Genomic DNA, 14787 nt, shown 5'->3' with positions numbered 1-14787 from the left:
ATAGTATGCATTAGGTACACTTCTAAAACAACACATTTATTTTGAATATCGTGCATTAGGTACACTTCTAAAACAGCACATCTGTCTTGAATATGGTGCAACACATACATCTTGAATATTGTGCATTAGGTACACTTCTAAAACAACACATATATCTTGAATATTATGCATTAGGTACACTTCTAAAACAACACATCTATCTTGAATATCGTGCATTATGTACACTTCTAAAACAACACATCTATCTTGAATTTTGTGCATTAGGTACACTGCTAAAACAACACATCTATCTTGAATATTGTGCATTAGGTACGCTTCTAAAACAACACATCTATCTTGAATATTGTGCATGAGGTACACTTCTCAAACAACACATCTATCTTGAATATTGTGCATGAGGTACACTTCTCAAACAACACATCTATCTTGAATATTGTGCATGAGGTACACTTCTAAAACAACACATCTATCTTGAATATCGTGCATTATATACACTTCGAAAACAACACATCTATCTTGAATTTTGTGCATTAGGTACACTTCTAAAACAACACATCTATCTTGAATATTGTGCATTGGGTACACTTCTAAAACAACACATATATCTTGAATATTATGCATTAGGTACACTTCTAAAACAACACATTTATTTTGAATATCGTGCATTAGGTACACTTCTAAAACAGCACATCTGTCTTGAATATGGTGCAACACATACATCTTGAATATTGTGCATTAGGTACACTTCTAAAACAACACATATATCTTGAATATTATGCATTAGGTACACTTCTAAAACAACACATCTATCTTGAATATCGTGCATTATGTACACTTCTAAAACAACACATCTATCTTGAATTTTGTGCATTAGGTACACTTCTCAAACAACACATACATCTAGAATATTGTGCATTAGGAACACTTCTAAAAAAACACATCTATCTTGAATATTGTGCATTAGGTACACTTATAAAACAACACATATATCTTGAATATGCCCCATTAGTTACGCCTGTAAAACAACACATATATATCTTGAATGTTGTTCATTATGTATACTGTAAAACAACACATAATATCTTGAATATACTTCGTTAGGTACACCTGTGAAACAACTCATATATCTTGAATATTGTTAACTATGTACACATGTATATTTTTTATCTTGAATATTGTTTATTTAGGTACACTGTAACACATCACATATATCTTTCATACTGTTCGTTAGGAACATTGTAAAACAACACATATATCTTGAATATACCTCATAAGTTATGCCTGTAAAGCAACACATATATCTTGAATATATATTCCTCATTAGTTACGCCTGAATAACAACACATATATCTTGAATGTACCATGATATTAGTTACGCCTGTAAAACAACACATATATCTTGAATGTACCTCATTAGTTACGCCTGTAAAACAATACATATATCTTGAATGTACCTCATTAGTTACGCCTGTAAAACAACACATATATCTTGAATATACCTCATTAGTTACGCCTGTAAAACAACACATATATCGTGAATATTGTTAACTTATAAATAATGTACACATGTAAAACATTTTTTTTTCTTGAATATGGTTTATTTAGGTACACAGTAACATAACACATATATCTTTAATACTGTTTGTTACGAACATTGTAAAACAACACGTATATCTTGGATATACCTCATTAGTTACGCCTGTAAAACAACAAATATATCATGAATATACTTCATTAGGTACTCCTTTAATCAATACATGCATCTTGAAAATTGTTCATTAGTTTCACTTGTAAACAACACATTTATTTTGAATATTGTTTATTAGTTACACCTGTAAAATAACACAAACATCTTGAATATTGCTAAAATTGTTTACATGTAAAACTTCAAATTTATCTTGAATATTGGTATACGGACCTGTAAAACTTTAAACAACATATATTCTTAAAATATTGTTTATTTAGGTACACTGTAAAACATCACATATACATGTATCTTGAATATTGTTCTCTGTGTGCAACTGTAAAACAACACATCTTGAATATGGTTCCTTAGTTACAACTGTAAAACAACACATCTTGAACATGGTTCTTTAGTTATGAATATATTTCATTAGGTACACCTGTAAATATCGATTCTTACATCATGCAATACCAGTTGATTCTCGTATTTATCAAATCAAGATAGTTATCAGTTTTGAAATTTTATAAACATTAACTATGGAGATTGGATAAATCCGTTAGTCCATGAGTAACTATGCAAGAATCTGTTTCTCTAATGATGCAAAAATGATTTTCATTTTTGTTAAGCTTAAATTCCCTCCGAGAATCCCTCCTCATTCCAAAAAGTTTTCAATTTCATTAACACCTGTTGGCATATTTTGATTCATCCAGAAAATTAAGCTGATAAAGGTTGTGACCATTAAATTTGTCCAATCATCTTCTGAGATCACCAGCAACCACAAGTTGATTTTGTTTATACAATGGGTTCGGAAAGGTATAAATTTCCATATATTTTTAATATTAAATATGTTAGGTTCACCTGTAACGCAACACTATCTTGAATATTGTTCATTTATACTTACACTGGTAAAACAACACATACATCTTGAATATTGTTCAAACGGTACACCTGTAATTTAAAACAACACGTATATCTTGAATTGTGTTAGTTAGGCACATCTGTAAAACAACTATTAGTTATTGAATATCAGTGTTCCTAAAAGAGGGTCGAAAGATAAAAGAGGGACAGTCAAACTCATAAATCGTAAATAAACTGACAACGCCATAGCTAAAAATGAAAAAAAAAAGACAAACAGACAAACCATGTTGAAGGCGCGTACTTTGACCTAAAATGGTTTACTTTTATAAATTGTTATTTGGAAGGAAAGTTGTCTACACACCACATCTTCTTATATCTATAAACAATAGTTCACATGACATAACATAAAAAACTAAAGAATAAGCAACACGATTCCCACCAAAAACTAGGGTGATCTCAGGTGCTCCGGAAGGGTAAGCAGATCCTGCTCCATATGTGGCACCCGTCGTGTTGCTCATGTTATAACAAATCCGGTAAATAGTCTCAACTCGGTAGGTCACATTAATCGTTATACGTTTATTGAATAAATGCACATTTATACCCCAATGGGGTTGAAGGCATATATAAATGAACACAATACATCATACAAAAATAACAACAAAAGAACAAACATTATATACATATAAGTATCTATCATGCAGTTGTTGAGTCCACTCTCCTCAGTGACCATGACTTTTTAACAAATGGAGCCGTATACTGCATAATTGACGGACACGATGATAGGGAAGGGGATTGTAGTTAGGACGTATGGAAAATATTATATCCGATATCATCTGTGAAACGATTATTCCATAACGGTCCACCAACTCGTGATGGCGTCCGTAAAAGTTACGAAGGGATGATTTCAACTTCACCATTTGGAACTCTTGATTTAATAGCTTTCTTGTGAGCAGCAACCCAGTCCCTATAAAGGAGGGGGAGGACAGGAGGTACCCTTCTCCCTTCTCCCACCCCTCTTCTCCTTTCTCCTAACCCTCTTCTCCTTTTTTTATTTTTTTTATTTACCGAAAAAAAGAGAGATATTTTATTTTTTCATATTTTATTTTTTTCTCCAACTTTTTCTCCCTCTCCCAGCCTTCCTCTCCTTTCTCCTACCTCCTTTCTCCCACCCCCTTTCTCCTTTCTCCTACCCCATTTCTCTCTGTCTCCCTTACCCTGTCCTCCCCCTCATAAAGGTACACCTGTAAAACAACACATATATATTTCATATTGTTCATTAGTTACACCTGTACAGTAACACATTTATCTTGAGTATTGTTCGGTTCTTGCATGGTTAGTTCTCATGTGCTTTGAGTAATACATCAAATAATTGTACATATCCGTGTGACATGCTTCACTTGACCTTCATCCCATTTTCATATTTGATTGATAGATGTTCAGGTTTTTGTTTGAATATGTCAGTTCCTCTTGCAAAAGAGGCGAAAGATACAAAACTCATTAGTCGAAAAAAAAACCTGACGATACCATTGCAAAAAAGAAAATCATACACCGAAGAAAGACAATTAACGGCATAAAAGAAAGACAAATAACAGCATACAAAACACAACACAGAAAGCATTAAAGACTGAGCCCAACCTATGGTGATCTCAGGTGCTCTATAGAAGGGTAAACAGATTCTGCTCGACATGTTGCACCCTCAATCTTGCTCATTACAGTGAAAGAGTAAGTTCTTTTCCTTGAAGGGATAAAGTATATTTCATTTTTCGGCTGAACTTTTGCTTTGATATGTACTCTACTCAGCTAAGGAGGCCACGATTGACGGTATACATAATTATATTTATTTATTGATGATCCATTGCACTTATGTCGGTCGATATGTCATAAAAAAAAATGATGTAATATGACTGTTGAACTACCCTGTTGCCTGAATAAGTGAATGTACATGTACTGTACCTGTACTATCTGATGGATACCCTGTTGTCAGAGAGAAAAATGCATTTTAAATGAATAAAAAGAAAAAAGAGAAGTATAAAATTGAGAAAGGAAATGGGGAATGTGTCAAAGAGACAAATAACAACCCGAATTTATTTATTTTTTCGACACTATCAAGATCTATCAATAAAAATGTTTTTTTTTCTCAAAATTTAACACTATAAGAAAATTAACTTGGGAAATCTGCATTAACAATATTTTTTTGTCATCTACAGACTATACTTGACTGACAGATGATTTTTTTCATCTGTAGACAGACTATTTTTTCCATCAAATTGGGGGCCATAATATTTTAAAAAAAAATACCCCCTTTGAAGTAAAATGGTCGTTCCCTTTAGCTAAATATCCAATACAAACATTTTCTTAAAAATTCTATGCAAGATGCAAGTGAGTTAGTCGAATATATTAAATTTCATTTATGTAATGGTTAAAATATGAAAACTTAACAAAACTTTATTAATTATCGTCATTTGTGAGACAATCGTTAGGAGATAAAACATCTTCTATTTGTGTTATATTCACATACCCTTCAGGCCTGATGGGGTCTTGAGTAATAAAGTTTTAGTTTCGAGTACCAAGGTCAAAGATGGGGCGAGTTGGTAAAAAGTTGGGACGATTTGGCATAAATTGAAGGATTCGATATTAGCATGGTCAGGTTAGCTCTTGAAACCACCACAGTTAAAAACGTCCGATATTGTTGTAATTTAACACTGATTGTCCTTGGAAGGCCGTCCGATGGCCTTTACAAACGAAGATTATTTGCCTAGTCATGAGGAACTGACAGTTCCAGAGCTTCCGTTGACATCGTCTGTCCTTAGAGCAAGCGGTGTGTTCTTTGGAAAATACTGTGATAATGCATCGAAGGTAGTTCTTCTTTTAGTTTTAATTTTACCAAATAACACTACAATCTCCCCTTGAACTGTAGAATACCTACATACCTACCTAAGTCTACCTAAGTATTTCCAAACGCAGGAGATCAGTTTGCTCCTCTATATTTGGCTCTATTTCACTGTCACTATCACTGTTGATTACTGTGCTACCTCCGATCATGAAGTTGTAATCTACTGTGTAGTCATAAATCATAGGATGTTCTTTCCAATATTTATCTAGTCTTTGTTCGAATGTTTTAACGTTTTTGGCAGTTACGATTGTCTCAGGAAAACTGTTCCAGACTTCCACTATTCTGTTGGTAAAATAATACTTTCTAACATCCAGCCTACTCCTGTTCTTGACTAACTTCAATGAATGCCCTCTTGTTGTTGAACCACTACTTAGTGTTAAAATACCACTTGATGCCCTTTCATCATAGATGTGATTGAGAATCTTGTACGTCTCGATCATGTCGCCTCTTAGTCTACGATATCTAAGTGTTGGTAATTTCAAGAGTCTTATTAATCTGTCTTCGTATGATAGATCTTTCAAGTTAGGAAGCATTTTCATAGCACGTCTTTGTACATTTTCAACTGATTCAATATCCTTTTTCTTATATGGACTCCAAACACTGCTGGCATACTCAAGATGGGGTCTAGCTAGTGCTTTGAATAGTAGACAGAAACTTTTGTAGTCTAAATATTTAAATGACCTTCGGATAAGTCCTACTAGTTGGTTGGCTTTGTTAACCTGTGTTTGTATATGCTTGTCAAATTTAAGCTTAGAATCTATGTTTACACCTACAGTGTACATCTTTCTCACATTCCACAGTTTCAAGAGTTGTTTCTGCACCATCATATGTTGGCATCTTGTATCTTCCATCTTGGTTCTTAGTTTGTTTCGTTGATATTGGCAGTACTTTGCATTTATCAGGGTGGAACCGTAACAGCCATTTCTCACTCCATCTAAATAACTTATCTATATCTTGTTGAACTATGTCTATATCTTTTGGGGTTTGTATATCTCTATATAATTTTGTATCGTCTGCGAACATAAACACCTCAGAGTCCACACATAAGGGTAAATCATTTATAAAAAGAACAAACAGTATTGGTCCGAGAACTGACCCTTGTGGTATGCCACTAGTTACATGATGCCACTGTGAAAAATTTCCATTAACTTGTACTCTTTGCTTTCTACCATGTAAGAAGCTCTGGACCCAGTTACATGTTTGGTTACTAATTCCATACGATTTTAGCTTGTTAATTAAACGCTGATGTGGAACCTTATCGAAGGCCTTCATAAAATCTGTGTAGATAGCATCAATAGATCCTCCATTATCTAGAATTTCAGTCCAATGGTCTAGTACTTTTAACAGTTGTAATCCAGTTGAATGTCCCCCGATCAATCCAAATTGTCTATTACTAAATAGGCCGTATTTATTCATATGGTCAACAATTCTTTTTCTTATTAATTTTTCCATGATCTTACATGAGGGTTTGGATGGGGGGGTCTGTTATTCTGTAAACATTTAATATTTACCCCTTTTTTCTCTAATCTTTAAAAAATTATCCCCTTTTTTCTCTAATTTTCCAAAAATTAACCCTTTTATTCTCTAATCTTCTATTTTTTGGCCCGTTATTCTCTAATCTTCATTTTTTAAGGGCATTATTCTTTAATCATTTAACCCCATCCAAACCCTCTTACATATAATACTTGTAAGGCTAACTGGTCTGTAGTTCGACGCAAGCTTTTTATCTCCCTTTTTAAACAATGCTGTTATCTGACCAATTTTCCAACCTTCTGGTACAATACCGGATGAAAATGAACTATTAAAAATGATACATACATGACATAGTGGAATGTCAATTATATCTGCAAGTTCACATAAAACTTTAGGATGTACCTGATCAGGCCCTGGTGACTTTGATGTATTTAAGTTTTTAAGTAATTTATTAATTTCTTTTGGTTTAAAGACTTCATCACTAGACGGTTCATCGTACTTAATATCTTTTAAAAAAGTTTCATCCTCATCATCTTCTTTAGTAAATACACTTGTGAAGAATTCAGCAAGTATTTCAGCTTTATCAGTATCATTGCTTGCAATAAACGTTTTGCCATCTCTTTTATCGTGAAGTTCAGAAATACCACTTTTCAACTTTCTCTTAGAGTTAATATATGACCAAAAATGTTTACATACCTTTATAGCTTTATATTCGAGTCCTTATATAAATCAATGGCTTCTACTGACCCCTAATCTTAGAAATTTCAGAATGTCGTTATGCAATTTCTCATCACACAATAATCGCATAAAATGATATTAAAAAGTAAAATCACAAAAATACTGAACTCAGAGGAAAATCAATTAGGAAAGTCCATAATACATTTTGAAAAAAATTATCAAAAAATAAAAATGAACAATTAATCTTTCATCTTTGATCAGGCCCAAGTAGATAAGGCCCATGTCAATCTGGGCCAACGACGATCTGGCCCATATTTAAAGTCGATCCAACACCAATAAAAAAATATACATGTATCTATAAAGGAATAAAAATAAAAATATATATTAATTGTAATTCCTAAATGTTTATGAATTTTATTATAATGTAAAAGGTGTACAGTAATAAAAGGCATTTGAAAATTATTTTCTTCAGATGAGTATAAAACAAGTAGGTTGATTATGTTTTTATTACAAGTTTTCATAATTATTGGGTATACTTATTGTATATCAAAGTTGTATATTTATACAGAATTTAGGACAATCAACAGACATCAACAATAATCAGCAATAATTAGCAATAAGAGTGGCGGATCCAGAACTTTTCCTAAGGGGGGGCCCGCTGACTGACCTAAGGGGGGGCCCGCTCCAGTCATGCTTCAATGATTCCCCATATAATCAACCAAAATTTTCCCATGAAAGGGGGGGGGGGGGCCCGGGCCCCCCCCTGGATCCACCTATGAATAATTAGCATTTTCTTTCAAATGACTGTAATCTGAACAAGTTTTTCATCTTGTGTAATAACAAATAGTTACATATACACCATATGTACACAAGGTAATTATTAGCTGAAACATACAAACTTAAAATTCTTAAAATTTCTCAAATTGACAAATGTTGTTTGATTTGTCTTTAGCCAGGAGGACAAACAAAAGTATTAGCCCTTTCCTCCATGGATTTTTTTCTTCTTCACATACTTGATTTGCATAGGATTTTTTAAATTAAAAAAAATTCATCTGGTTTAAAGTATCAATTCATTGTATAAAAACGAATATTTCATCAATGAAATTCAAGTCAGATGTTCTCATGAATATCCTTTTCATATTGCTTGTATATAATTTTTTTTTGTCTGATGCAGATATTTTGTAGTCAAAGCGTTTCAACTAAGGTACTACACAGGCGTCATTATGGAGTATAGGGGGTGGTGTCAAAAAGTGTCATGTATGAAGGAAAGGGTTAATATATTTTATAAATAAACAAAGTTTCTTCAAGACTATCAGATTTTGTTAAGGAAAAAATAAATGGTGGAACTGATTGACAAATAGGAAATTTCTGTAATTAAAAAAGGTACAAATGATGTTTTATATTTGAGTTTTTGACAAAATTGTTTGGAATTTGCCCTTCAAAATTTGCATGCAGTATCACAATGATATATATTCTTCTCTCAAATGTCAAATACTGTTTTTGAATCATATGTTTTCTTGTTTTCAGAGAAAAACGCGTTAAATTTCCATCTAAAAAAAAACAACCAACTTTAAGTTTAACAGTTTTACTCTTGCATTTTTTCTTGCAAGGTATTATATTGATGTCTTCATCATTTTGATGTTCCTTGATGATATGTGCATCTAAAATATTTAAGAAAATAGAGAGAAATTTTACATAAAACATATAGTTTGAAGTGACTACCCGAAACAGTAAATTGAGGGATACCCCATTCAGGGTTGGCAAAGTATTACCCTCCCAGGTTTTACTGGGTCCCCATTAAAGGGCTAAAATACAAAAATGTGACTATAGAAACTTTTACGACCACACAGAAATTAAAATATAGATATTATTCTCTCATTTAAAACAATTTTCAGCTATGTGTTATTCTGAAAAATCAAACTTGTAAAGTAAGCGTTTTTTCTAGGTCAGTTGCAGTACTTTATGGGGCCAGATTGATGTGGAATGGATTGACTTAGGCCAGATCAAATTTGGGCTGAATTGACTTTGGGCCTGAATGACCAACTAACAATTAACATGAACATAGAATCATATTCAAAACAGTGTGGTCCTGGCCATTGATTGACGACCTAAATTATCCAATTGACTGGGACAGATTAGGTGAACGTTTGTCTGTAACAACCATTGCACACTTCTTACTTATCAGAATTTAAACTGTGGGGTCACCAAAGGTTCTTAACGCCTTTAATAATAAAATAATACGAAAAATTATTCAGGAATAACCTTTATGTTTTGATTTATATTATTGATATAAATCGACAAATCGTATTATTCCGGTTCGTTTTTCGAATTACTTTATTTAGGTGTTGAAAACCTTTGGTGATCCCACAGATTCACTGTCTTTAACAAGTACATAGTGAGCAGTGATTGTTACCGACAAACGTTCACCCAATCTGTCCCAGTCAATGGGATAATTTAGGTCATCAATCAATGGCCAGGACCACACTGTTTTGAATATGATTCTATATATATTTATACAGGTTTCAATTTTCGAAATTTAACACAGACTTAGAATTATTCAAAGTCATTGCCGTCACAGTTAAATCTGACAGGTTATTCCACTTATCCACTACTCTTATTGAAAAAGTATTTAGTCTGTGTGTCGTCTTATATTTTACACTGGTTTCTAAAAAGTTTTAGGCGTGACCTCTAGTATTATTAGATGGTTCTAGAGTAAACAAGCTCATCTAGTTGATATCATCTATACCATGCTGCTGTAACACTTTATATCATCTTATCATTTCTATCCCTACAATATTCCAAGGTTGGTAATGCCAATGAACAAACATGTATTGCCTCTGAAATATAAATTTTGGAGTTTTTTGCTTATATATATCTCCAAAACAACCAGATCAAAAAATTATTTGTTAAATGGTAATTCAAATAATTTTGCTGTTGTTTAAAAGACCTCTTGTATTTGATGAATTAATTTAATTTTGTTTTTTGTTTACATTTCAGGAGTTCATGCTGTGTGTTTCAGAGGAGAAAGATCCAAGGAAATGTATAAATGAAGGGAAGGAAGTAACGAGGTGTGGATGGGAATTTTATAGAAATCTGAAGAAGAACTGTCAGGAGGAATTCAATGTGTACCATGATTGTGTGGACAGGAGCGGTTCCAGTATGGATATATATAGGTAATCTTGTAGAAACAGTATTACAAGTAATTTTCAGAGTCTAGGATCTATGAAAAAATGCAATAAAATTTAAAAAAAACCTCATTGTAATTACACAAAATAAGATTGGCATTATACAGTCAACAGTAATCATCAGATTCCACTCAAGTTCATAATCAGTAAAGGAATGATTTACTAAAGTCTTAAAAGCACAATGGGAATTACAGAGTTATTTTACTTTTGAATTCCTTTGCATTACTTTTGTTTTTGATTGCATTAGTCAATTTTCATGATATTTGGCTTGTTTCTACATTATTATCAGCCTGATTTTAACCAGCCCCAACTAACACTTGTGTTTTTAGTGGAACACAAGTCGATAGTGGGGGCTTGTTTTAACCAGACTTCATTGTTGCTCATTTGTAAAAAAAATTGTGGATTTGTGTTTCTATTCTGCCATAATTTAATCTCAGATCAGGATGATCCAATTTGGATCAATTATTTTAACCACTACATGCCAGGGAGATGTTAAACACTGACCCCCTCCTGTTACTGATGTGTATGTATACCTTTACATAAGCTGATGTTGCCTAAGGGACATTCAATCTTATAAGACCCAAATAAATTGAAAATGCAATCACAAAAAAAAATATGACCAAAAGAAAAACAGTAGACAAAACACAACATAAAAAATTATAGATTGAGCAAAATTACCCCCACTAAAAACTGTGGGTGATATCAGATGCTCTTGAAGGGTAAGCAAATACCACTCCACATGTGGCACATTAAATAAATGATGTATTTAATTTATTATAATTAAACTTATGTTGAGTTGATCCCTCATTCATTAGAATAATAAGACAAACAAGACATGTAAAAAATATGTACATGTACCAATAAAATTAAAAATGAATACCTTTTAATATAGTTTTGTGTTCACAATTCAAAATGACATTTGAAAGGTAGATGTAATGAATGATATGCCGTGAGACATATGAGATATGAACATTTTTTCCTTTTTTTAAATTGATTAGATTTAACATCATCACTTTATTTTACAGGTGTAGAAAACCACAAGCCCCTTTTGACCAGTGCATGAAAGAAAAAATGAATATGGAAAGGCCCCCTATAGGTTATTTTTCTCGTGCTAGAATACATCACACTAAAAGAGAAATACCCAAGTTGAATGAGGAAGTTCTACCTGAGAAAATTCCAGGGTTAGAAGATTTCAGAAGCCCACCTAAAAAGGATATTGGTACAAACTATGGCACAATGCCAGTATAAGTTAGACATGATTTTTGTGAATAAATGAAAAACATGTAATAACATGTGTATTTGTAGTAACACTGGTTAATTTATATTTGAATTAAAAGAATAAAAAGCTTCAAATATTCTGTTTAAAAATTTATACAGTGAGTGTCATCAGTACATTTACACAAAGTGTTATGTACATGTATTTCAAAAAAGACTTATCTTACCTTTTATTGTTGTCCAAAGGATAAAGTAACAATAATGTGTTTCTATCCGCCAATTTGTGCATAAGAACCACATCACAATAAGATGATCCTTATTGTACCTCCTTAACAACATTAGAATGCTCTGCCCCTTATTGTACCTCCTAAACCACATCCCAATAAGATGATCCTTATTGTCCCTCCTTAACATTAGAATGCTCTGCCCCTTATTGTACCTCCTAAACCACATCCCAATAAGATGATCCTTATTGTAACTCCTTAACAACATTAGAATGCTCTGCCCCTTATTGTACCCCCTAAACCACATCCAAATAAGATGATCCTTATTGTACCTCCTTAACAACATTAGAATGCTCTGCCCCTTATTGTACCGTCTAAACTCCATCCCAATAAGATGATCCTTATTGTACCTCCTTAACAACATTAGAATGCTCTGCCTCTTATTGTACCTCCTAAACCACATCCCAATAAGATGATCCTTATTGTACCTCCTTAACAACATTAGAATGCTCTGCCCCTTATTGTACCTCCTAAACCACATCCCAATAAGATGATCCTTATTGTACCTCCTTAACAACATTAGAATGCTCTGCCCCTTATTGTACCTCCTAAACCACATCCTCCATTAGATGATCCTTATTGTACTTCCTTAACAACATCAGAATGCTCTGCCCCTTATTGTACCTCCTAAACCACATCCCAATAAGATGATACTTATTGTACCTCCTTAACAACACCCCAATAAGATGATCCTTATTGTACTTCCTTAACAACATCAGAATGCTCTGCCCCTTATTGTACCTCCTAAACCACATCCCAATAAGATGATCCTTATTGTACTTCCTTAACAACATCAGAATGCTCTGCCCCTTATTGTACCTCCTAAACCACATCCAAATAAGATGATCAATGAATCATGTTAAACAGGCAGACATGTACAGCTTACAATCCTTCCATAACAAAGTTGACCTATTGCTTGTAGTTTAAGAAATAGACCGAAACACATAAACTAAACTCTGAGCAATAAACCGTGAAAACAGGGTCAAGGTTAAATAAAACCTGCAAGACTGACACATACATCATAAAATATTTTATAACACCAAATATTGTTGACCTATTGCATGCAGTATTAGATAAAAAGACCAAAACTCAAAACTATAACCACTGAACCATGAGAATGAGGTCAAGATCATATGACACCTGTCAGTTGGACATGTACACCTTACAATCCTTCCATATGCTAAATAAAGAAGACCTATGGCATACAGTATCAGAAAAACATCAAAACACAAAAATCTTAATATCATGGCTAACCACGTAACCATGAAAATGAGGTAAAGGTCAGATGACATCTGCCAGTTAGACATATACCACTTATATTCCTTCCAACAAATATACTTGACCTATATATTGCTCATAGTATCTGAGGTATGGACTTGACCACCAAAACTTAACCGTGTTCACTGATCCATGAAATGAGGTTCAGGTCAAGTGAAAACTAACTGATGTGAATTTGGACCTTGCAAGGTACGCACATATCAAAATTATACTTTTACTCATCATAAGAGAGAAATAAACATAAAAAAATCTTTTTTTCCCAAAGAAGTCACTGAACCATGAAAATGAGGTCCAAATCACTATCCCTATATATGTTGAACTTTTTGCTACAAAAGTCCCAGGCTTGACAGAATCAAGATTGCAAATGATACAAATCTCCACAAGTGGCCAAATGAAAGAGAAATTAATAACTATAGGTCATTGAATGGTCTCAACAATGAGCAAAGCCCATACTGCATATATAAATAGAGGATGTGGTATGATTGCCAATGAGACAACTGTCCACAATAGACCAAAATAACACAGAAACTAACAACTGTAGGTCACTGTACAGCCTACAACCATGAGCAAAGCCCATACCAGCATAGTCTTTTAAAAGACCCCCAAATGACATATGTAAAACAATTCAAATGAGAATACTAATGGCCTTATCTATGTACAAAATAATGAACTAAAACAAATATGTAACAGCAACAAACAACAACCTCTGAATCACCAGCATTACTCATCTGATATATACAAATATAATGCATCTAACAAAATCCCAGAGAAGACATGGATGAGTACATGTACATCCCTACAACACAAAGACACCAAGAACAGATCTGAAACCACTTTCAGTCAGGGACAGCTCAAAGCCAATAGCAACCAACAAAAAATTAATTCATGCATCCAAGAGTAAATTGTGGATCAGTACACATCCAACATCCAATGGATCCAGTATAAAGACTTCATAAACAGTGACCCTGTGCAATGTTAAGGTATAGGGATGGAAAGGCTGTAGAGCCATGAATGAGCATATGTATAGAACAATGACATTTACTTTGCTATAAACTTCTCAAAATCAATATAAATACAAAAAAAAAAACATCCAAAGATATAATGGCAGTGTAGAATTGACAACCATTTAGAATAGCTTATTTAAAGGATAAATAAATTTACTCATTGCTAAATTTCTGCGCTTGGTAAGCAACATATCTGTAAAAATGAGGATTTGCTATCCCAGTTAAAAAAAAGTTT

The 14787-nt window shown here is 33.1% G+C and overlaps 1 protein-coding gene across 1 annotated transcript; it reads left to right on the top strand.

The window, feature by feature from the left end:
• The first annotated feature begins 5188 nt into the window (after nucleotides 1-5188).
• LOC134707170 (NADH dehydrogenase [ubiquinone] 1 alpha subcomplex subunit 8-like) lies at nucleotides 5189-12129 on the top strand. Its single transcript, XM_063566724.1, has 3 exons — nucleotides 5189-5398; nucleotides 10584-10759; nucleotides 11797-12129. The coding sequence occupies exons 1-3, from the start codon at nucleotides 5270-5272 to the stop codon at nucleotides 12017-12019; spliced, it is 528 nt and encodes a 175-aa protein (XP_063422794.1). The 5' UTR covers nucleotides 5189-5269; the 3' UTR covers nucleotides 12020-12129.
• Nucleotides 12130-14787: the final 2658 nt, after the last annotated feature.

This window comes from Mytilus trossulus, chromosome 2 (genome assembly GCF_036588685.1).
Source record: "Mytilus trossulus isolate FHL-02 chromosome 2, PNRI_Mtr1.1.1.hap1, whole genome shotgun sequence".
NCBI classification, from domain to species: Eukaryota; Metazoa; Mollusca; class Bivalvia; order Mytilida; family Mytilidae; genus Mytilus; species Mytilus trossulus.
The sequence above is the reverse complement of the archived record's forward strand: the minus strand, read 5'-3'. Positions and strand labels throughout refer to the sequence as shown.